Here is a 23,011-nt window from a genome sequence, read left to right as displayed (position 1 = left end):
GGGCAGGGGCCTGGCTCTGTGGGGCTGGTTCCTCACCTGGCCTGGGGAGGTGGCTGGCTGGGGGGGGGGCAGGGGCAGGGGCCTGGCTCTGTGGGGCTGGTTCCTCACCTGGCCTGGGGAGGTGGCTGGCTCTGTGGGGCTGGTTCCTCACCCAGCCTGGGGAGGCGGTGGGGTGGGGGGGGCAGGGGGCTGGCTCTGTGGGGCTGGTTCCTCACCCGGCCTGGGGAGGTGGCTGGCTCTGTGGGGCTGGTTCCTCACCCAGCCTGGGGAGGCGGCGGGGTGGGGGGTGCAGGGGCCTGGCTCTGTGGGGCTGGTTCCTCACCCGGCCTGGGGAGGCGGCTGGCTCTTGGGGGGCAGGGGGCTGGTTTTACAGGGGTCACCTGCCTGTGGCTGGTGCTGGGGGGGGGGGGGTTAAGTTCTGGGGCCCCGAGTTGGGGCTGGGGGGGGAGCCACTTGGGGCAGCCTATGACCCCTGCCCTTTAACCCCTCGTGACTTGACCTCTGACCCTTCAGCTGCTCAGGGAGGGGCCCTGGGATTGCCTCGGGGCACTCCCACTTCCTGTCCCCGGGGGTCCGTTTCCGGTCTCATCAGGTCGTTTCCGGTACGCGGGCAAAATTCACGCTGACTTCCGGTGCAGCGTGTTGACGTCAGTCTCCGCCGTGGGCGGGCTCCGCGCCCGACTTCCGGTGCGGTCGTCATACGCCCTAGCTTGAGGCTCTCCTCACCCTGGCAACGCTAACCTCTGCTTTCCTCCGACTGAGCATGCGCCCCCGCGGGAGGGCCCTGTCCCTGCTCTCCCCCTCCCGTGGGGGAGTGGGGCTGCCCGTGGCGAACGCCTGAGCCGCTCCCGCCGTGCGGGGCTTGCGCTGCTGTCCGGGCTCCCCGCTCCCGCAGAGTTCCCCTGGCTCATCCCGCGTGGATCGGCGTGTCTGCTTCTTCGGAGCCGGCCGGCGACGGAGTAACTGGGTCATAATCCGAGCAGGCACTTAGGAGTCAGCTACATGGATAAGAAGGACCCCTATGGGGGCTTCCCGCGGTCGCACATGCGTATTGAAGGCAGTAGGAGCCATGTTTGCTAAGGGCAGCCCTCTCAAATAATAGAGGAGCGAAGCCGGGGTGCGCAGCCATCTTGGAGGTGGGCTGCGGATAGACCGGTTCCCATTGGTTTCCAGGGCAACCCCCGACCGCCATCTTTGTTTAGGGCAAAATCTGGCGGCTCCGATGAGGTGAATCTAGGTCGGTAGCCATTTTGGATGTGGTTGATGGGGCGCTTTTCTCCCTTATACCTAATGGCGCAGCCGCCCCTCTCCGCCATCTTTGTTGTGGGTAAAGAGACTGGCAGCCTGTTAGGGCCAGAGGGTCTGTTCAGGGCCCAGGGCTGCCCCCAGTTCTTTAGTTATTGTAGGGTCTGCCCTGTCCTGGAGGCGGGGAGAGAACCCAGGAGTCCTGGCTCCCAGCCCCCCACCCTGCTCTGACCCACCAGGCCCCGCTCCCCTCCCAGAGCCGGGGAGAGAACCCAGGAGTCCTGGCTCCCAGCCCCAACCCTGCTCTGACCCACCAGGCCCCACTCCCCTCCCAGAGCCGGGGAGAGAACCCAGGAGTCCTGGCTCCCAGCCCCAACCCTGCTCTGACCCACCAGGCCCCGCCCCGCTCCCCTCCCAGAGCCAGGGAGAGAACCCAGGAGTCCTGGCTCCCAGCCCCTAACCTCTAACCAAGAGCCCCCCATTAGCTTGGGGGAGAACCCAGGCCTCCGGGCTCCCGTCCCCCAGACCCCACTGCCCTTCCCAGAGCCAGGAGAGAACCCAGGAGTCCTGGCTCCCAGCCCCCCACCCTGCTCTGACCCACCCGGCCCCGCTCCCCTCCCAGAGCCAGGGAGAGAACCCAGGAGTCCTGGCTCCCAGCCCCCCCTGCTCTAACCCACCAGGCCCCGCTCCCCTCCCAGAGCCAGGGAGAGAACCCAGGAGTCCTGGCTCCCAGCCCCCAACCTCTAACCACGAGCCCCCCCCCTTAGCTTGGGGGAGAACCCAGGCGTCCAGGCTCCCGTCCCCCAGACCCCACTGCCCTTCCCAGAGCCAGGAGAGAATCCAGGAGTCCTGGCTCCTAGCCCCCCACCCTGCTCTGACCCACCAGGCCCCACTCCCCTCCCAGACCCAGGAGAGAACCCAGGAGTCCTGGCTCCCAGCCCCGCCCTGCTCTAACCGCCAGCCCCGCCTCCCTGAGCCAGGAAAGAACCCAGGCGTCCGGGCTCCCCAGAGGCCCCACCCCTTGCCGGGGGAGTCCCTGCCCAATCCGGTCCTTCCTGAAACCCGACCAGCTGCTGGATTTTCCCCCCATCTCGGGCTGGGCTCGGAGCCTTTTCCCCTCCCTGCCACGCTCCCGGGCCCGCAGCCCCCCCGCAGCGGGGTCCCCCCCACTTAGGGGGTGCTCGGTGCCCCAGGACCCAGCAGCGGGGCCCCGCCTGCGAGGCCGGCCGGGAGCAGCCATGGAGCGAGATTTCCCGGGGACCCCCCCGCCCCCGCAGGTCAGAGAGAGCTGAAAAGCGGGGGGAGGGATTACACTGGGGGGAGCGAGGCAGGATTTTGGGGGTGCCACTTCCCCCACCGTGGGGAGTTTGGGGGTGAAATCCACCCGCTTTGTTGTTTTGGGGGGGCAGGGAGTTTGGGGGGTACCCCAACCAGCGATCGTGTGGGTGTGTGTTTCGGGGATCCCTCTTTCGGGGTGTACCCCCCCTCTGCCGGAACAAGCAGGGAGGATGGGGCTTTGAAAGGAATCAGCGGGCGTTTCAGGGTGGGCTGGATATTTTGGCGGGTGCGAACCTCTGCTGCCCTCCCTGACAATGTGGGGATGAAATTGACCCGCTGGTGTTTTGGGGGGTGCTTTCCCTGCCAGAACCGGGGTGATACTGTGGGGTAAAGTAGCTGGCATTTCAGGGTGAGCTCGCTATTTCGGGGGTGTTCCCCCCCAATCCGTGGGCATATGGGGTGAAATCAGCCCGCTGGTATTTGCGGGGGGAGCAGCCCTTTTGGGGTGTCTTCTGCCACTGGCACAGAGAAATAGAAACTAAACTTCATGGGATTTGTCTGTCAGAGGATCAATATTTCGGGGTGCGAAGCGCCATTACACGTGGCAACCGGTGCGCCTGACCAGCGCGGATTGCTAGAGTTTGGGGTACAGTGTTTGGGAGGGTGACCTCACCCGCACTGACAAGGTCGGGGTGAAATTAATCAGCTGGGGTGCGCTGTAAGGGGCTGAGATTTTTCTAAGGATTTTTACTGTTCAGAGACGGGGTAAAAATGTCGGGGTGCAGGAACCGTGCTGTGGTCTGCTCTTAATGAGGATGAGCCTGTTTCAGGGGTGCAGCATTTGGGGATGTCTTATTTCTGCTGTGAGCAGAATTGGTGTAGGACAAAGGAGAAGTATTTTGGGGTGTATCAGTCCTGCCGCGACTGGATCCTAACAAGGATTTGTCTGTTTCAGGGGGACCAGTGATACTGGGGTGACCCAGCACTGAGGATGTGAGCCTGAAACAAACCAGCTGCTGTATCTTTCAGACCGAGAATTTCGGGGGTTTCCTGCCCCAGAGAGTCAGGGGAGTGAAACTGATGAAGATCGCTATTTTTCGAAGGGTCAGTATTTTGCTGCGGGTGGACAGTTCTTGCCGGCAGAAGAGACATGCTGGGATAGATTGAACTGCCCAGCGTGTGTTTTGGGGGGCCCCAGCACTTTGGGGTGAATTAGCACCATTTCCAGTGGATACAACTCAGGGGTGAAATTAACAAGGAGCCATATTTTTGGAGGTGTCCCAGCTCTGCCCCCAGCCCAGAGAACTCAGGGGGCGAAATCAACAAGGATTTGTCTCTGTTGGTTGAAGGGATATTTTGGGGTTCTGTTAGCCCTGGCGCCAGCGGATTGAATTGGACCTTGACAACACACATCCAGATTGGCTAAGGGACCAGTATTTTGGGGTGAAGGACCCCAGGCCCAGCAGAAACAACTGAGGGAGTGAAACTTACGAAGATTCAGATCTTTGGGTGACAGCAACTGCCAGGGGGACTGAAATTAACCCAGACACGGAGGAAATTCGTGGCTATTGTGGGGTGAAGGGTTTCCGATACCGCAAAATCAAGGAGCTGGCGTCTGGTTCTGGGGAGCAGCACGGGACCCTGACCTAACCAGGTTTTTGTGGAAGCCGGCTTCAGAGGGGAAAACGCCCCAGAGAGAGTTTAGGGGAGGCCGGTGCGTTGGAGAGGGGAGCTGGCTAGTCCCCCAAGGTCTGGACCCCTCTCACTGCTCCCTCCGTCCCCTCACACCCCAGTGCTGATTTTATTTGGGGTGCTGGATTCTCGCCGGTTTCCTCCCATGTCCCTAAACAGAGCCAAGGCCTGGCTGACAAAACTCCCCTGGTGGGGGCGTGCGGCAGGAAAAGAGGGTGGGCCGACGGAGGCCCCCCAGAAATCCCAGTGGTGGGGTGCCCGGCGCCTCCTGGCTCTGATCGGATGGGGAAGGGCCGGGAATCCGGGCCCCGCCCCGGGAGAGGGCCTCTTCTCTAGAATCTCACAGGTCCCTCAGTATCTGTCCCCCAACCAGCCGTCGCCTGACATCCCGGAGCATTTCCAGATCTGTTTCAACTTTGCCCGGCACCTGTTTGATCTCTGCGTGGTGACTCTGCTCTGTGCCTGCTCCCCAGCTTTCCGGCTGCTCCTGGATATTTTGGGGTTCAGGGGGCCCCTGAAAGTCTGGCTCCACGGTCTGGCCACCTTCCTTGTCACCACCTACGGGATGTACCTGGCCCTGTGGCTGGTCCAGAAATACCTGCTGCAGTTCGCTTGCCTCTACGGCTTCCTGCAGACCCTGGTGCTGTGTGTGAGTATCCGGGCTGCCGAGGAGGAGGAGGAGAGCGGGGGCGTCCCGGGGGGAGTGGACCCTGGCGGCGGGGCAGAGGCAGAGAGGACGGAGTGACGGCCCTGCCCATCCACCTCGCACCTCTGCAATAAACCACAAGGTCACCAGCGTCTGGGGGTGTGTGCGAGGACCGAGCTCCACCCACTTTCCACGTGGAGACACGAGACTCCGCCCCCCGGCACTGTGGGGGTGAGGGCACCAGGACCTTGCCCCGCCCCCCTTGGGTACAGAGACACGAGCCTCCACCCCCTGGGACTTGTGAGAGGGGGCAGGGGAGTGGCTGGCTCAGGAGTGGGTGGGGGGGTGTCAAAACCACCGCAGGGAAGGAACCAATCAGAACTGCTGGGATCCCGCCAAGCTGCAGGTGGATCTGCAGGGGAGGGGGAAGCGGATCGGAACCGCTCCGGGTCAGGGAGGGCGAAGGGATTTGGGACCACAGGGAAGGGAGAAATGGGTGGGGGGTATCCAGGGGCTCAGAACCAAGGGAGTGGAGCTAGCTGAGCCGTGGGAGGAGGGATTCTGTGTTGGGGGAGTGGGGTGGGGTCTCTTCTTAGCAATAACCCCTTTCCTTGGTGGCGGATGCCAGGGGAGGGGACCCCCGGGGAGGGGTCTGACAATGGAGATGTGGGGGGTGAGAGGGAGAGAACATGACAGAGGGAGTGGGGAGGTCTAGACCCCCCGCCCCACATCCCGGGCTCTCAGCTGGGGTGATCCCATGTTCCCGCTCTAGAACGATCTACGACATGACTTGGGTCTCCCAGCTCAGGTGTGGTGGGGATAGACACCGTCACCCTCTTGTAGACCAGCCCCCCACCCCATCGCTTCTAATCTTGCTGCTGATCTAGAGTGAACACCATCACCGTGGTGACGTTATCTAGAACTGACCGCCGCAGCCAGCCTTCAGGGCATGTGCTGTGGTCTTTAAGGAACACTACATCCCATCCCTACGCCAAAGTGATCTAGAACAAGCCAGATGGGAAATACAAGGCATGATTCAAAACTTTGGTGACCAATCTAGAAACAAGAGGTGCCGGTGATAGTCTAGAACGTGTCACCAACCCTACCGGCACTATGCGCTACTGGGACAGGCCAGTACACGATCTAGACCCTGCTGTTATAATCTAGAGCTTCTCCTGAGGGAGGCCTGCTGGTCTGGAGGCTAGAGCCAGTCCCTGTGGGAAGCCTCTGGCATCTGACCTAGAAAAGACCCCTGGTCTCTGCCTCTTTGCCATCAGCCATCACACAAGCTCTAGAACTAAGCCCCTATTTGACACAGTCTAGAGCAACCCCAAGTGCCCGCTTTGCCACACAATCCAGAGCGAGCCCCCTATCTCTGGGGTACACTCTGTCTCCTTGTGACGATTCTCACCAGCAGCCCCCTGTCGCTCTGCAATCTAGAACGAACCCTCCGGCTCCTGGATGTGATCTAGAAGGTCCACTCCCCTTGCCTTGTGTTCTAGCCCATGCACTCGCTGCTGAGATACCATCTATTGCAGCCCCCAGTACCTCCCGGTGTGATCTACACCGCTCCAGGGACCCGGTGTGATCTAGAACATGCTCTGGGACACAGTCCAGAACCCCACCCCTCTTTGTGCTAAAATCTAGAGCACCCTCAGCCCTGCCCAGAAATGCCCTAGAATGAGCCTTAGGGTCTGGAGTCTACAGGAAGCTCCCTTCTCCCATGCATGATCTAGAACAACTTTCCCACCATCCCTGCTCTTCCACCAGATTCTGGAAGAAACCCACCCAGCATAGGGACAATCTAGCATGACCTACCCTGCACCCAACCCCAGACCGGTTTCCTGCTGTCGTTTCTCTGCAGCATGGTGCTAGACAATAATTCCTTGCACTCTCCAGATCACCCTGATCTAGAACGTCTCTGATCCAGAACACAGTTGAAAGGAGATTTGAGTTGAGAAAAGACTTTGTACGTGATCCTGCCCTGTTCACCTGCCTGACCTCCTCCTCCAGGCCCCTCAATCCATGCCTGCAACCCCCCCAGCTCTGCCCCAAATCCAGTCTGTGGGGTCTAGATCAGCATCTATGGTGTGGGGCAGGGGCATTGGAGGCGGGTCCCCCTGCGGGGTTTGCTGCACCATCTCCTGGGCAGGAGGATCGGACCTGAACTTGCTCTGCTCTGGAGCAGCACGGGAGCAGTGGGGGACGGATGGAAATCTGTGACCTTTATCTGTGGATCAATCCAGACCAGCGCTCGAGAGCCGATTCCAGAGCCCGGCTTCCACGCTGGGTTTTAAACCTGTGTTTTATTTAAATAAAATGGAAAATTTGATAGTCAACGAGTGGCCGGCCTGGAATGGTTTTCTTATGTGGCCCGACCGAGACTGCCCCCCCCCCATTCCATCACACGGACTCTCTGACCTAGATGGGGGACCCCACTTTGCACAGAGCCCCAGACAGAGCTGAGGGCCCCGTCGCACCAGGCACTGCACGGACAGATCGTGAGAGACCGTCCCTGCCCTGGGGTGTTCGGAGGGTCCGCGAAGTCCGGATCATTCGTCCCATTTAACAAATGGGGAAACTGAGGCCCAACGGAAGATGAGAATTTCCCAACATTACACGGGAAAGACGTTTCCTTTAAGTAAGGATCAAATAACCCCAGGGAGTGCAGTAGAATATACCAGTCTGGCCCTGCCCCCCACAGCTCTGCCGGCCCCCCTCACTCCTGACCTGCAGCCCCCTGCCAGCCCAGCCCAGCCCAGCCCAGCCCTGGGCTCCCCCCACCACTGGCCACGCCCCATGTGTCCGTGGGTCCAAACCAGCGCTTAGGGACACGTTGTCATAGATGCGGCAGGATCAGGATTTATTTGACAGGCTCTGTGGAAATGGGATTTCTTCCTCCAGGTGAATGAGGGGGTCAGTCTTCGGGGGGGCCGTTTCCTCAGGGGGGCCAGTCGCAGCAGCTTGGGGGGCTGGCAGAGGGGCGGGAAAGAAACAGAGAAAGGCCTGAGATGGAAAACCGTCTGAGCCTTCAAACAATGTCAATTTCAGCGTCCAATGGGAAACACGGGCCCCGCAGAGCACCCCCGAGTTGGCGGGGCGGGGGAGACCCAGAAGATCTGCCCCCACAAACCTCAATCCCAGCCACTACCACCCCCACCAGATATGCGTAGTCGGTCATTGGAGGCCTGGCCTGGGGAGGGGGGGGAAATCTGGCTGAGACCTGGCGCACTCCAGCCAGGTCAGGGGGTGTGGGGCCCCTGGGAAGGGCAGGGAATGGGGAGGGGCCCTAGGGCTCAGCTCACCTGGCAGTGGGTCAATCAGGAATCCTGAAGCTGGCAGGTGTCTAGGGGGCAGAGAAGAGGGAGAGAGTTGGGGTGTGTGTGGGGGGGGGATCACCCCGTGGGGAGGGGAGAGAGATTTCTGGGTGGGGTTGTGTGTCAGTGAGCATTTTGGTGACCCAATAACCTACCCCCAATTCTCTTCCATGCCCCCCAAACCTACCCCTCCCCCCAACACCTGCCCAACCCTCTCCTGACCCCCCAAACCTCCCCCACAACTTCCCTTCTTCCCAGCGCCTCCCAAACCCCTTCCCCCAAATCTACCCCCCCAAACCTCCTCCCTCTCCCAACCCACCCCCTTCCCCCAAAGCTAATCCCACTGGCCGATGGGGTGGGGAGTGACCCCCCGCAAAGGCCCCACTCATCCGGGTGTTACCTTGGCTGCGGGGGATAAGCAGGAATTCTTCCATGTCCAGGCAGTAGGCTTGGTTCCGGAAATCCTCAATGCACTCATCGGCCAGGTGGGGGGTGCGGGCTGGGGGACAGGGAGAGACACCTCAGAACTGGGAGAGAACCCAGGAGTCCTGGCTCCCAGCCCCCCGGCTCTCACCACCAGCCCCCGTGCCCCTCCCGGAGTCAGGGAGAGAACCCAGGAGTCCGGGTCCCCGCTTACAGTACAGCAGGATCCTTTGATAGTCTCGGTCGCTTTCCTGGACAATGATGGTGTCTGGACACTTGCTGGAGAACAGCTCGGTTCTCATCCCGGGCCGGCCTGTGAGGGGGGAGACAGAGCCAGGAGCTGGGGGCTGCAGGTCAGGAGTGAGGGGCTCCGGCAGAGCATGCGGGGGGCCCAGGGCTGGGCTAGTGGGGGCTGTGGGTCAGGAGTGAGGGGCACCGGCAGAGCTGGGTGGGGCAGGGCTGGCAGGGGCTGCGGGTCGGGAGTGAGGGGCACTGGCAGAGCTGGGGGGGAGCCCAGGGCCGGGCTGGCAGGGGCTGCGGGTCGGGAGTGAGGGGCACCGGCAGAGCTGGGGGGAGCCCAGGGCCGGGCTGGCAGGGGCTGCGGGTCGGGAGTGAGGGGCACCAGCAGAGCTGGGGGGCAGGTCTGGGCTAGCAGGGGGCTGCGGGTCGGGAGTGAGGGGCACCGGCAGAGCTGGGGGGGCAGGGCTGGGCTGGCAGGGGCTGTGGGTCGGGAGTGAGGGGCACCGGCAGAGCTGGGGGGAGCCCAGGGCTGGGCTGGCAGGGGGCTGTGGGTCGGGAGTGAGGGGCACCACTCACCTTCTGTGGCCAGGTCCGTGCTCCCTTCCTTACGCAGATAAATCCATGATCTGGGCACGCAGCCCCCTGATTTCCTGGGCAGGAGAAGGGGGGGGCGGTCAGCGGGAGGGGACTTTGGGGAGCAGGTGGAGGGGGGTGGCTGGACACTGGGGCATGGGGGCTCGTAGGTGGAGGGGCCACTGAGTATCCCGTCTGACAAGCTGCCAGCCCCATGCCCTCAGCCATGCCCAGAGCCCCACAGAGGGGCCCGAGCCCCCCCCACCGATGGCCGTAAACCGATTTGGGGCAAGCTGCCAGGCTCATCCTGCTGCGAACCACCCAATGGGGGTTGTGGCCCCTCGGAGCTCGGGTCCGAGGCCTTCCCCACCCCGTGTCTGGCATCCGCACGGCCTGGGGGGAGTGGGGAACAGCTGGCCGGGACGATGCGCAGAGATACCCCACGGCCACCCCTCCCACCCCCCGGGGGCCTTCAGAGGGAGAGAAGCAAAATCCCTAGAGAAGGGGGGGGGGGGATCCCTTCCTGACCCCACCAGTGAGACCCTGAAGCCTGAGCGTTGGGCACGGCCATTGGGGCGCGCCCTGGAGTGGGGGGGCTGGAGGGGGTTGGGGGGCCGGGCCCCACTCACAGGCGGAGGGCGGCGCGGAGCTGCAGACGCTGGGGCTGGGGGCTCTGCCCCATGTGGAAGACAGAGCTGTCGGTGCCCGCGAAGGTCTCCAGGGCCGCAGGGGTGGCTGCTGCTCCAGAAATGAAGTGCCAGGTGCCCAGGTACTGCCAGGGGAACTGCGGGGCGTCAGGGTCTTGCAGAGCCCCCCCCAGAGCCCCCCCCAGCTGCCCCCCTGTACCCTCCCCCACAGAGACCCAAGCACCGGCTAGGGAACCCCACACCCTTCTCTGCCTCCCAGGGGTCCCCAAGCCCGATCCCCACATGAACCCCGCCTTCCCCTGAGTCCCCCCCAACCTTCACTGCCCCCACCCCTGGGGATCCCCAGACACTCTGATCCTGGGGAGGGGTTTTCCCCTGGCCCATGCCCAGTGCTAGCTACCTGGTCCCCGTCCAGCCTGCTGGCTGGCAGTGGGGCTGGGGGGGTGCATGGGCTCAGGGCGCTGATCAGGGCCCCGTACAGGTACAGCAGGTAAGACCAGGTGCGGTGGAGCATGGCGGGTGGGGGCCGGGTTCGGGTTCGGGGCTGTCTGCCGGCCCTTGTCCCTCTGGCCAGCTCACCTTTGCCCTCCCCCCGCCCACGTTAATCAGTAACTCGAGGGAGTCCAGAGTCCCGTGGATGGGAGCAACCCCACGCCCACTGGGCCAGGGGCGGCCCTACGGCATACAGCGCTGTGCAGGAGGGGCTCTGGGGGCCTCCAGGAGATCCAACAATAACGGGCGGGAGGCGGGGATGGAGCTTGCAGGAAACCTTGCAAGAACAGGGCCTGCAGCTTACATGAGACCCTACAATAATAAACCAGTGTGGGTAGCTGGGTGTTTGCAAGGGACCCCCTCCCCACAAGCACACTGAGCCTCAGGAGACCCTATAATAACAAGAAGGGGGCGGGCGGCTGATGCTTGTGAGGGACCCTACAATAACAAACCGGTGTGGATAGCTCTGTGTTTCCAGAAGCCGCTCCAAGAACAGGGCTGGCGCCGCCCGCAGGGTTTTGGGGGAGCCCTGTGGCTGGCATCTCCAGCGTGGCGGGCCCTACAATAACACACTCAAAGGCCGGCCTCTGCAGGGTTTCTGGGCAGCCGGTTGCTGGGGCTTGGGAGTCACACACACGAGCGAAGGGCCGCCGGGGCCATTTCGGTCGGCGATGAGGAGAAACTTTCTCGCTCTCAGGGGCAAGAATCGGCCTCCGGGGGCGGGCGTCGTGGGATCCCCGTTGCGGGAGGGTGTAAGAGCAGTTTGGACAAACCCCGCTTGGGCCCGGCCCGCCCTGGTCCTGCCTTAGCGCAGGGGGGCTGGACTTGGCGATGTCTCGGGGGCCCTCCCCGCCCGGCGTCCTTAGTGTCTTGGGGGAAACGCTGCAATCACATAAACATGCCTGGGGCCTCGAGGGGTTTGGGGAGACCCTACAATAACACAAACGGGGGGAGGCACGCTCACCATTTTTGGGAGACCCTACAATAACATAACCATGCCCAGGGCCGCTCGTGTTTTGGGGAGACCCTACAGGAACTCAAAGGGGAGTGGACGTCCCCAGTGCTTTTGGGAGACCCTACAATAACAAACTGGCATTCTCTGCCTACCCACACTCATTGCCCATAACAAAGATGGCGGATGAGGGGGGATATTCCCCCCCCATTGGGGATAGTCCGCCAATCAGGACTGGGAAAATGTGCCCTCAACAAATATGGTGGCAAGTCAGGTGTCATAAGTATGTGCCCATAGCCAAGATGGCCGCCGCTTTGGCTTCGGCTCCTTGGAGCGCCAAGGCATTGCGTTCCAAAGATGTGTCGGGCCGGGGACTCCGCGTCACCATTTCCACGCCAACCTCCAAGATGGCCGCCGCGCTGCCTTCGCCGCATACGCAGCCGCATGGGCCCGCCCAGAAGAAAGATGGTGGACAAAGGCCTTAGTACGCAGGTGCAGGCGAGCGAGCGCCCTCGAGCCGGGTATAGTAGCCCGAAAACTGCCTGGACAAAAACTTCGCGATCGGAGGCGAACAAGCGGCGTCCCCGCCGGAGAACGAGCAGACCCATCGGCTCGGAACCGAGGAGCGATCAAGGAAGGAGCGGCGGGAGGGACTGTGGGCGAGTAGCTCGGTTTCACGGTATATTTAATCAGGCGCCTGTCCGGACAGCCCGAGGCGAAGGACCCATAGTAGGGAAGGCGGGGGGCGCGCGAGCGCACAGCTCGTGCGCATGCGCAGTCGGGCGCAGCAGCGGCGAGAGGCGGCTGGAGGGAGTCGCTCCAAGGAGGCGCCGGGTCCCGCGGCCGCTTCGCCCCGTTCCGAGCCCGCAGCGTCTCCCCGGCCGGGGCGCCCGGAAGCGTCTCCCCCCACCCGCCCCCCCGCGGCCGCCGGACCCCTGCGGGGAACCGGAAGTGGGCCCCTGGGGCTTGGGCTCCACCGGAAGTGGCTCCCGTTTGACCGGAAGTACCCGCCAGCGAGGCCGGGGGGCGGGGCCAGTTGGACTTGGAGCCCCTCCCCCTCCCCCTCCCCCTGCCGAGAGGGGCCCTTGGAGCGGGGTGAGCCTCGGCGCGGCCATGGGGGGGCGGGGGGGTAAAGTGGGGGAAGGGAGGGGCGGGGGGGTGTAAGGTGTATGGGGGAGGGGCTTGGCTGTATGGGGAGGGAGGGGTGGGGTGTAAGGTGGGGGAAGGGAGGGGCCGGGGGATTAAGGTGTTATGGGGAGGGGCGGGGGGGTAAGGGGTGGGGTGTAATGTGGGGGAAGGGAGGGGCGGGGTTTAAGGGGTTATGGGGAGGGGCGGGGGGGTAAGGGGTGGGGTGTAATGTGGGGGAAGGGAGGGGCGGGGTTTAAGGGGTTATGGGGAGGGGCGGGGGGTAAGGGGTGGGGTGTAAGGTGGGGGAAGGGAGGGGCCGGGGGTTTAAGGTGTTATGGGGAGGGGCGGGGGGGTAAGGGGTGGGGTGTAATGTGGGGGGAGGGGCGGGGTTTAAGGTGTTATGGGGAGGGGCGGGGGGGTAAGGGGTGGGGTGTAATGTGGGGGGAGGGGCGGGGTTTAAGGGGTTATGGGGAGGGACGGGGGGGTAAGGGGTGGGGTGTAATGTGGGGGAAGGTGGGGGAAGGGAGGGGCAGGGGTTTAAGGGGTTATGGGGAGGGGCGGGGGGGTAAGGGGTGGGGTGTAATGTGGGGGAAGGGAGGGCCGGGGGATTAAGGTGTTATGGGGAGGGGCAGGGGGTAAGGGGTGGGGTGTAATGTGGGGGAAGGGAGGGGCGGGGTTTAAGGGGTTATGGGGAGGGGCGGGGGGGTAAGGGGTGGGGTGTAATGTGGGGGAAGGGAGGGGCAGGGGTTTAAGGTGTTATGGGGAAGGGGCGGAGCAGTAACTGGGGGGGAGGGGTGCGGGGAAGGGAGGGGTGTAAGGTGGGTGGCAGGGAGGCCCATGGATTTAAGCGGTGTGTGTGTGTGGGGGGGTATGTTCAGCGCCCCCGGGGGTGGCTGATCTGGGACCTGAACGCGTAACCCGCTGTCCCGTGACAGGACCCGGCGCCATGGCGGAGCCGGAGAACCTCGAGGTGATGGTGAAAACGCTCGACTCGCAGACCAGGACCTTCACCGTAGAGGCAGAGGTGAGAGGCTGGGAGGCTGCTGGGTGTGGCTCAGTCCAGGGCCATCTCCCTTGGGGGTCTGTGCTGGCCCCAGTCCAGCGCTAAGGGATGCTCTGCGTCTGCCCATTCGGCTATTTGGCAGCTCCTGTGTCCCACCCCAGAGCCAGCCGCATCTCAGCCCCGGGCAAGGCGTCCCTGTATAACCAGCTCCCCTACCCCAGAGCCAGCCGCATCTCAGCCCCGGGCAAGGGGTCCCTGTATAACCAGCTCCCCCACCCCAGAGGAGCTGCATTCAATGGATAGCGATGCCAGAGTGTGAGCTGAGAAGAGAGGAGGTGCTGGGGGTGGGTTTGACCCCACTGGTTCTTGCCCCTTTCCCCTGTAGGTGACCGTGAAGGAGTTCAAAGAGCACATTGCGGGCTCAGTAAATATCCCTGCGGAGAAACAGCGTCTGATCTACCAGGGACGAGTCCTGCAGGATGACAAGAAGCTTAAAGAATATAGTGAGTATGGGGGCTGCGGGTCAGGAGTGAGGGGCACTAGTGGGCATGTAGGGGCGGGGCTGGGCTAGCAGGGGGCTGCAGATTGGGAGTGAGGGGCACCGGCAGAGCTGCGGGGGGGGAGCCCAGGGCTGGGCTAGCAGGGGGCTGCGGGTCAGGAGTGAGGGGCACCGGCAGAGCTGGGGGGGATGGAGCCCAGAGGTTTGAGGTTCCGGTTTCACCCCCCTTTGTCTCTTCTTTCCAAGATGTTGGGGGCAAAGTGATCCACTTGGTGGAACGTGCCCCTCCCCAGACTCAGTCGCCCTCCTCCGGGGGTCCCTCTGGAGCCAGCTCGGCCTCAGCCCCCCACAATGGCATTGGCGGCCGGGGAGCCGGTGCCACCGTCCACGACCGTAATGCCAACAGCTACGTCATGGTGGGGACCTTCAATTTACCAGTCAGTATTATGGACCCCCAGCCGCCCTCACAGGTGAGTTCCTGCCAGGGGGCGCCGTGGTGCATGGGGCTGGCGGGGCCTCTCCCCTGGCTGTCAGCGATAGCCCCAGTGTGCCGCCGGGGGTGGGTCCTGAAAGAGGCAGGTTCTCTCTCTTCTCTGGCAGTTTGCTTTGGTTTATTTTCTGTGGTTCTGTAACAGGTGTGAGATCTTCTAGCCGGTGTGTGTCAAGAAGTGTGATGGACGGGTGGGAACTCAGGACTCCTGGATTCTGTCCCTGGCTCTGGGAGGGGAGTGGGGGCTAGTGGGTTAGAGCAGGGGGAGCTGGGAGCCAGGACTCCTGGGTTCCGACCTGGCTTGGGGAGGGCAGGAGGGGTCCGTGGAGTGGTGATGCAGGTGGGAGTCTCTATCCACCTCCCCCTTGTGCTCAGTGTCTGTAGCCCCTCTCCCCTTTCTCTGTTTTTATTTATTTTTCTCTTTCTTTTCCTGTTTTTATTCCATTCCTCTTCTTTTGATTTCTTTGGTTTTCTCCGTCTCTCCCTGCTTCGCTCCCGTCTCCTTCCTCCTCCCGCTAAGGTCGACGGATCCTCTGTGGATGTCCATATTAATATGGAACAGGCGCCCGTACAGGTACTGGAGGAGGGTGGGCGCTGGGGGTGGAGGGCAGAGGGGTGAAAGGTCAGCAGGGGGGTTGGGGGGCGGGGGCTGTTCCAAGGCCACTGGGGGTTCTGGGAAGGGTTAGAGAATTGACAGAGCACAGGGGGGTTCTGGGTTGGAACCAATGAAATTCTCTCCTGGAAATTTTCTTTCCTTTGGGGGCGGGGCTAAAGAGGACAGGAAAGAGCTCAGGGGGCCCATGGGGCTGATCCTGGGGTTACTTGGCTGGATAGTTCAGGGGTCTCATCGGGGGTGGGGGATACCGGACAGGCGGGGCCCATGGATCTCATCCAGGAGGCAGGGGTCCCAGGCTGGATGAGCCGGTGCCGGGGTCGGGTGGGGTCTGGACTGGGGGTTTGGATTTGGGAGGTTTGGGTCCTGTTCTGGCTGGGCCTGGGCTAGCTGGGCCCAGGGGTCTGGTCTGGGAGTCCTGGGCTAGCTGGGCCCAGGGAGTCTGGACTGGGGGAATCTGGGTCGTGGTCTGGGGGCCCTATGCTGCACTGGCCCAGGGGTCTGGTCTGGGTTAGCACCAGGCTGTGCCCTTGTGAGCTGCACTCCCAGGCCCAGTCCTGACCCGGCCCCTGCCCTGTCGTTCCAGAGCGAGCCCCGCGTCCGGCTGGTGATGGCGCAGCACATGCTCCGAGACGTGCAGGGCATCCTGGGCCGGCTGGAGGTGAGTCCCCGGCTCTGAGCCCCGACTGCGGGGGGAGGGAAAGAGTCCCCGGCTCTGAGCTCAGTGTCTCTCTCTCTAGGGTCGCACCAACGGGCAGCCCCAGCCCACGCTGGAGAACGCCCCCCCGGTCCCCGACGAGCCGCCGCCCTCCACCAGCCCTGGCCAGCGGGAGCCCATGGAGGCAGCTGATTCGGACGCCCCAGCCGTGCCAGACGAGGAGAACCCCCAGCCTGGGCCGGAGCCAACCCCGGCTGCCGAAGGGGCCCCCAAGTAAGGACAGGCCAGAGAGGGTGGGGTGGGGATCGGGGCCCAGGCGCCCACTGAGCCCCCTCTCCCGTCTCCCTGCAGCCACCCAGCGCCGGCCGAGTACGTGGAGGTGCTGCTGGAGCTGCGCAGGGTGGAGGAGCAGCTGCAGCCCTTCCTGCAGCGCTACCAGGAGATCCTGGCCACGGCCAGCACCACTGACTACAACAACAACGTAAGGGCCGGGCCCACCCCCATCCCCAGGCCCACCCCCATCCCCAGGAGAATGGGATGTTCTGAACATCACCCCCCCCCGTGAGAGTGGGATGGTCCAAATCCCCCCTCCCCCCATGGGACCTTCTGAACTCCCCCTCCCCCTTTCCTGGTGACAATGGGGTGGTCCAAATTATGCTCTCCCCAGTCCATGAACGGATGGCAGGATCCAAATCCCCTCTCCCCACAAGTCGGTTCTAACCCTTGGGGATGCTCCAGGTTCCTGCCCCCTGCTGCCAGGCGTTCGATTGGCTAGAACCCGAGCACTTCATTTTTGGGAGTAGGGCTGTGAGAGCATTATGGGTCATCCCATGCAAGGGGGCGGGGATTATTTGGACTCTGAGGTGGCTGATACCATGAACAGGGCGATGTGGACCCGGAGCTGGGTTGTACCATGGATGGGATGGTGGAGCGGGGGGAGGTGGGCGATACCACGGCTGGCGGGGGGGCACTGTGGGAGCTGACCGGGCCCCCTTCATTGGCAGACGGAGGGGCGCGAGGAGGACCAGCGCATCATCAACCTGGTGGGGGAGTCGATGCGCCTGCTGGGGAACACCTTCGTGGCCCTGTCCGACCTGCGCTGCAACCTGTCCTGCAGCGCCCCCCGCCACCTCCACGTGGTCCGGCCCATGTCCCACTATGCCGCCCCCATGGTGCTGCAGCAGGCTGCCATTCCCATACAGGTGAGCTGGGGCACGGGACCCAGGCATCCGGGGCAGCACCCGCCCCTAGGGGGCCTCACAGCTCTTGGGGAGAGGGATGGACCCAGGTGTCCGAGCTGACGCCGCCTGAGATGATACCCCCTTGAGGGGCTCACAGGCCCTGGGGAGGGGGGATGGACTCAGGAGACCGGGATGGCTCCTCCAGGGAGGGTCGCAGCCCCAGGAAGGGAGGGATGGACCCAGGAGTCCGGGATGGGCCCCCTAATTACTTATCTGTTCACAGATCAACGTTGGTACCACAGTGACCATGACGGGGAACGGTGCCCGCCCCTCCCAGCCTGGCTCCGAGGGACCTGCCCCCACCCAACCCTCCCCCCCGGCCCCGGCCGGAGCCCCCAGCCCCGGGGAGGCAGGCCGGGGCCCGGAGAGCCAGCCGTCCCCCGGGGTGGCCCCAACTCAGACCCAGGGTTCCCAGACCAGCCACCCCCGGGTCATCCGCATCTCCCACCAGACCGTCGAGCCCGTCGTCATGATGCACATGAACATACAGGGTGAGCGTGAGACCCTCTGGGGGGTGCTGGCTTGGGGGTCAGGGCAGGGGATGCCAGGCCCAATCCAGCCTTAGGGGGGCCCCGGAATGGGACACGGGGCCTTTCCGCTCCAGAACTTCTGGGTTCGATCCTGGCTCAGGCTGGGTGAGGGATACAAGTCCTGGGCTAATCGCTTGTTTCTTACCCTCAGACTCTGGCTCCCAGGCACCAGGAGGTGGCTCCGGGGGCACCGTTCCCACGGGCGCTGCTGGACCAGCCGGGCATGGCCCAGGCATGGGTAAGATGAGCCCAGGGCTGGGCTGGCAGAGGCTGCAGGTCGGGAGTGAGGGGCACCGGCAGAGCTGGAGGGGCAGGGGGCTGTGGGATGGGAGTGAAGGGTGCTGGGGGGGCAGGGCTGGGCTGGCAGGGGGTTGTGGGTTGGGAGTGAGGGGCCCTGGGGGGGGCAGCAGGCTGCGGGTTGGGAGCGAGGGGGGCAGGGGGGCTGGGGGTCGGGAGTGAGGGGTGCTGGGGGGGGCAGGGCTGGGCTGGCAGGGGGCTGGGGGTCGGGAGAGAAGGGCGCCGGGGGGGGCAGGGCTGGGCTGGCAGGGGGCTGGGGGTCGGGAGAGAAGGGCGCCGGGGGGGGCAGGGCTGGGCTGGCTGGGGGTCGGGAGAGAGGGGCGCCGGGGGGGCGGGGGGCTGGGGGTCGGGAGCGAGGGGGGCAGGCCGGGAGCGGTTGCAGTGGCTCACCAGCAGGGGGCGCTGGGCAGTGACGCCGCCCGTGAGCCCGGCTGTTCCCCTCTCCCCTGCAGGTGGTGCCCCGCCCGTGCCCCTGCCCAGCCTGCCCCCGGAGTTCATGCAGGCCGTGGCCCACCAGATCACCCAGCAAGCCATGGCAGCCGCTGCTTCCGCTGCCACAGGTGGGTGCGGCCAGGGGGGCCGCGGGGGGGCTGCTCCGCCCCAGAGGTGGCTGCGTTCCCGCCCCGGCCGCTCAGTGTAACCCGGTTCCTTCCTCTGCCACAGGCCAGCAGGTCCCTGGCTTCCAGTCGGCCCCGACCCGCGTGGTGATCGCCCGGCCCTCGGCCCCGTCCGCTCGGCCCACCCACCCGGGGGCCCCCCAGGCGCCAGGACCCGGGGTGAGAGCCCGGCTGGAGGGGGTGGGGAATGGGGCGTGGGGCCTGTCCCCGCTAGGGGGCCTGGCTGGCTCAGGGGGGCAGGAACAGGACATGTCTCCTTTTGCCTGTAGGGGGTGGCGGCACGCATCCGGCCACAGGGCAGAGACTGGCTGGCTCGGGGATGGGGAATGGGACATGGGGCTGGCTCGGGGGCAGGACGTGGGGCCTGTCCCCACTAGGGGGCGCTGGCTCCGAGGTAACGTCCGTCTCCCCCCAGACCCCCGGCGTAGGGGGCAATGCCTCCCTGGCACAGATGATTAGCGGGCTCGTCGGGCAGCTGCTGATGCAGCCGGTTCTCGTGGGTAAGTCTCTGCCCCATGCGTCTCCTTTGGGGTGGGGTGGGGGGCAGGAATTTGGGGCTGGGTAGCCGGGCTGTTCTCACCCCTTGTCTTGCACCATAGGGGTTGGGAGGGGCGGTGGTGGTGAGAGGTGCTGGGGTCACGTGTGGGGCAGGCTGTAGGAAGAGTGTGTGTGTGGTGGGGGGTTGCAGACAGACGATTATGGAAGGGGGGCGGTGGAGTCCAGGGAGAGATTGGGGGGTTGAGGCAGGGGGTAAATTGGGATGACTGGGCAGGGTTGGGGGGCAGGGGGGCATCATGGGAAAGGGAGGGGCAGGGCCCTGAGTGTTAATTCTGCCGCTCCCAGCTCAGGGCAGCGGCTCCTCTTCAGCGACGTCTTCCACCACCACCACCTCGTCGGCCTCCTTCCCGGCCCCGGCCTCCCCGCCCACGGCCTCGGCCAGTGCCGCCACCACCAACACGGCCACCACAGCGGCGGGGGGCAGCTCTGCCGGTGCGCCGGGGGGCCCCGTGCCCTCCGCCTCCTCCTCGGCCCAGCCGCCGCCGCCTGCCGACGACCTCCACTTTTCCCAGCTTCTGGGCAACCTGCTGGGGGCAGCGGGCCCGGGTGTGGCTGGCGTGGGCTCCCCCACCATCACTGTGGCCATGCCCGGCATGCCCGCCTTCCTGCAAGGCATGACAGATTTCCTGCAGGTGAGCACTGCCCATCCTGTGGCATTCTGGGTAAGGCCACTTTCCCCCCCCACGTGCTTGACTGGGCAGCCTGCCAGAGCCGTCCTTGACTACTGTCTTTCTCTTTTCCAGGCCACGCAGATGGGGGCTGCCCCCACGCATGTGCCGGAACAGGCTCCACCCCCTGCCCCTCCTCCTCCTCCACAGCCAGAGGCTCCTCCAGCCCCTACCCCACCCCTGCTGTCAGAGCGGGTGTCGGGCGGGGAGCGGGGGCGGGGCCGCCCCCCTGGGGGCCCCGAGGCCCTGACCCCCGAGTTCTTCATCAGTGTGGTGCAGGGGGTGCTGTCGTCCATGATGGGCTCGCTGAACGCCCAGCAGGGCAGCACCGAGAGCATCGCCAGCTTCATCCAGCGCCTCAGCGGCACCAGCAACCTCTTCGAGCCGGGCACCGAGGGGGCCATTGGTGAGCCCCGCCTCCCCTGCTGGGCCCCGCCCCTTCCCGCGGCCCCGCCCCCTCAGGGCTGCTGGGCTGTGCTCCTTCTGAGCGGCCGGGCCCCATCTCCTCCTCTGGGCCCCGCCCCTCCTCCCCCCCCGGGCTGCCGGGCCCCGCCCCTTCCCGCGGCCCCGCCCCCTCAGGGCTGCTGGGCTGTGCTCCTTCTGAGCGGCCGGGCCCCGTCTCCTCCTCTGGGCCCCGCCCCTCCTCCCCCCCGGGCTGCCGGGCCCCGCCCCTTCCTGGCGGCCCTGCCCCCTCAGGGCTGCTGGGCTCTGCGCCTTCTGAGCGGCCGGCCCCGTCTCCTCCTCTGGGCCCCGCCCCTCCTCCCCCCCGGGCTGCCGGGCCCCGCCCCTTCCTGGCGGCCCCGCCCCCTCAGGGCTGCTGGGCTGTGCTCCTTCTGAGCGGCCGGCCCCGCCTCCTCCTCTGGGCCCCGCCCCTCCTCCCCCCCGGGCTGCCGGGCCCCGCCCCTTCCCGTGGCCCCGCCCCTTCAGGGCTGCTGGGCTGTGCTCCTTCTGAGCGGCCGGGCCCCGTCTCCTCCTCTGGGCCCCGCCCCTCCTCCCCCCCGGGCTGCCGGGCCCCGCCCCTTCCCGCGGCCCCGCCCCCTCAGGGCTGCTGGGCTGTGCGCCTTCTGAGCGGCCGGGCCCCGCCTCCTCCTCTGGGCCCCGCCCCTCCTCCCCCCCCCGGGCTGCCGGGCCCCGCCCCTTCCTGGCGGCCCCGCCCACTCAGGGCCGCTGGCCTCTGCCCCTTCTGGGCCATCCCCCAGCGCTTGCCGGGCCACATTACTCTTGGCTTCCCTCGCCCGCTCCTGGCTGGGTCCCCCCCGCTAGGCCTTGCCCCCCGGACGCCCCCCGGCCGGGATTCTCCCCCCAGCGCCCCACGGGGGTGTCCCGCTGCCCCACTCCCCCCGTCTGTTCCCAGGCTTCTTCGGGGACCTGCTCTCGCTCATCTGCCAGAACTTCTCCATGGTGGACGTGGTGATGCTGCTCCACGGGCAGTTCCAGCCGCTGCAGCGCGTCCAGCCCCAGCTGCGCCGCTTCTTCCACCAGGAGTACCTGGGGGGGCGGGAGCCCTCGGACCACAACGTGCGGGTGAGGGGCCCCCCGAATCCCCCTGAGCCCCCCGAATCCCCCACCCGCTTCTTCCACCAGGAGTCCCTGGGGGGGCGGGAGCCCTCGGACCACAACGTGCGGGTGAGGGGCCCCCCGAATCCCCCTGAGCCCCCCAAATCCCCCGCCCGCTTCTTCCACCAGGAGTCCCTGGGGGGGCGGGAGCCCTCAGACCACAACGTGCGGGTGAGGGGCCCCCCGAATCCCCCGCCCGCTTCTTCCACCAGGAGTACCTGGGGGGGCGGGAGCCCTCGGACCACAACTTGCGGGTGAGGTGCGCCCCAAGTCCCCGCAAATTCCCCGCCCACTTCTTTGGGGGGGCAGGGGCCCTCGGACCACAATGTGTAGGTGAGGGGTCCCCTGTGTCCCTGTGAATCTTCCGAGCCCCCCGAATCTCCCCACCCAGCCTCCCGAATCTCCCACCTGCTTCTTCCACCAGGAGACCTGGGGGGGCGGGAGCCCTCGGACCACAACGTGCAGGTGAGGGTCCCCTGGGCCCTCTGAATCCCCCAGCCTCATCATCCCCGAATCCCCCCACCCCTGCTCCTTGTGGCCCCCGGCTCTTCTGCTGGTGCCCCTCACTCCTGCCCCCCAATCCCCGCTAACCTGTGGTTCCTCCCCCAGGTGGCCACCCACAGCCTGATCACCGGCCTGCAGGAATACATCCGCGAGAGCTTCGTAAGTGTCGCCCCCCAGGCTGTGGGGGGCTGTGGGTTGGAAGTGAGGGGCACTGGCAGAGTGATGGGCACCACCTCCTCTTACACCCCCCTGGCTGTGGAGGGCCCCTGCTCTCCCCCCATTCTGTTCAGAGGTGGCCTGGGGACAATGGGGGGCAGGTGGGAACAGCCCCCCTGTGTGTGTGTGATGGGGTACCGGCTGTGCATGTTGGGGGCAGCGTGTGGGTCTGGGTTGGGGTGAGAGGTCCCCACTGTCTCATTGGCGCCCCCTTCCCCCCCCCACCCCCCCAGGCCTCAGTGCAGGTGCAGGACGGGGTCGACATCACCCGGACCAACCTGGAGTTCCTGCAGGAGCATTTCAGCCGCATCGCCACCCACATCCTGCGTTGTGCCGGTGAGGGGGGGTCCGGGGGGGCTCCCTGTGGGATGTGGGGCGGTGGGGGTTCTGGGTGGGAGCTGTAGGGGGTCCCTGCAGAGTGTGGGGGGGCTGAGGGTGGGGGTTCTGGGTGGGGGCTGTAGGGCGTCCCAGTAGGGTGGGGGGAGGTTGCTGGGGGTGGGGGGGCATCGCTGAGGGGGCTGTGGGGGGTCCCTGCAGGGTGGGGGGAGGTCGCTGAGGGTGGGGGGCTGTGGGGGTCCCCAGGCCTGGCTCTCAGCCCCCCTCCTCTGTCCCCCCAGACCCCACCTTCGGGTGCCGGCTGCTGGAGCTGTGTAACCAGGGGCTGTTCGAGTGCCTGGCTCTGAACCTGTACTGCCTGGGGGGGGAGCGGGCTGCCCTGACCGCCGTCATCAACGACCGCATTGTGAGTGCCCCCCCGGGACCCCGCCCCCCCGGGACCCCCGCCAGGGGCATCCCCCACACGCAGGACAGCTCCACCAGGCATCCTCCCTGTCCCTATAGCCCAGAGGGGCCTGGTCAGGATTGTGTAGCTGTGTTTGGGGGGAGCATCTCCCCCTGCTGGCTGGGGGGGTCCGGGTGGGGTGGTGA

General features: G+C 65.5%; 2 protein-coding genes and 1 long non-coding RNA gene across 3 annotated transcripts; 2 read left to right on the top strand and 1 right to left on the bottom strand.

Moving 5' to 3' along the window:
- Positions 1–2,305: 2,305 nt before the first annotated feature.
- LOC144274551 (uncharacterized) lies at positions 2,306–4,822 on the top strand. Its single transcript, XR_013347891.1, has 3 exons — positions 2,306–2,522; positions 3,479–3,627; positions 4,689–4,822. It is a non-coding gene; the product is annotated as an uncharacterized LOC144274551 (long non-coding RNA).
- Positions 4,823–7,786: 2,964 nt separating this feature from the next.
- On the bottom strand, positions 7,787–11,541 carry APOM (apolipoprotein M). The gene is made up of 7 exons (XM_077833426.1): positions 11,518–11,541; positions 10,044–10,186; positions 9,418–9,491; positions 8,816–8,914; positions 8,579–8,677; positions 8,167–8,207; positions 7,787–7,833 (listed from the first exon to the last, which is right to left on the bottom strand). The coding sequence occupies exons 1-6, from the start codon at positions 11,518–11,520 to the stop codon at positions 8,182–8,184; spliced, it is 444 nt and encodes a 147-aa protein (XP_077689552.1). The 5' UTR covers positions 11,521–11,541; the 3' UTR covers positions 7,787–7,833; positions 8,167–8,181.
- Positions 11,542–12,260: 719 nt separating this feature from the next.
- Positions 12,261–23,000, top strand: BAG6 (BAG cochaperone 6; the record flags this gene model as incomplete). The annotated part of the gene is made up of 20 exons (XM_077832823.1): positions 12,261–12,600; positions 13,569–13,657; positions 14,022–14,139; positions 14,382–14,605; positions 15,146–15,199; positions 15,825–15,899; positions 15,979–16,169; positions 16,248–16,377; positions 16,901–17,098; positions 17,361–17,628; positions 17,819–17,905; positions 18,417–18,524; positions 18,628–18,740; positions 18,997–19,081; positions 19,425–19,771; positions 19,883–20,213; positions 21,162–21,433; positions 21,974–22,027; positions 22,318–22,420; positions 22,702–23,000. Coding segments are annotated over exons 1-20 (3,471 nt in total), but the record flags the coding sequence as incomplete, so codon positions are not given.
- Between the last annotated feature and the right edge of the window lie 11 nt (positions 23,001–23,011).

The sequence above is a fragment of the Eretmochelys imbricata genome, chromosome 14 (assembly GCF_965152235.1).
Source record: "Eretmochelys imbricata isolate rEreImb1 chromosome 14, rEreImb1.hap1, whole genome shotgun sequence".
Taxonomy (NCBI): Eukaryota; Metazoa; Chordata; order Testudines; family Cheloniidae; genus Eretmochelys; species Eretmochelys imbricata.
The sequence above is the reverse complement of the archived record's forward strand: the minus strand, read 5'-3'. Positions and strand labels throughout refer to the sequence as shown.

Excerpts from the sequence above, each read along its gene's own strand:
- APOM (XM_077833426.1), bottom strand. Across the intron at positions 8,915-9,417 it reads CACGGACCTGGCCACAGAAG|GCCGGCCCGGGATGAGAACC; the intron begins GTGAGTGGTGCC and ends CCCCCCTCACAG. Across the intron at positions 8,678-8,815 it reads TCAAAGGATCCTGCTGTACT|CCCGCACCCCCCACCTGGCC; the intron begins GTAAGCGGGGAC and ends CCTGTCCCCCAG.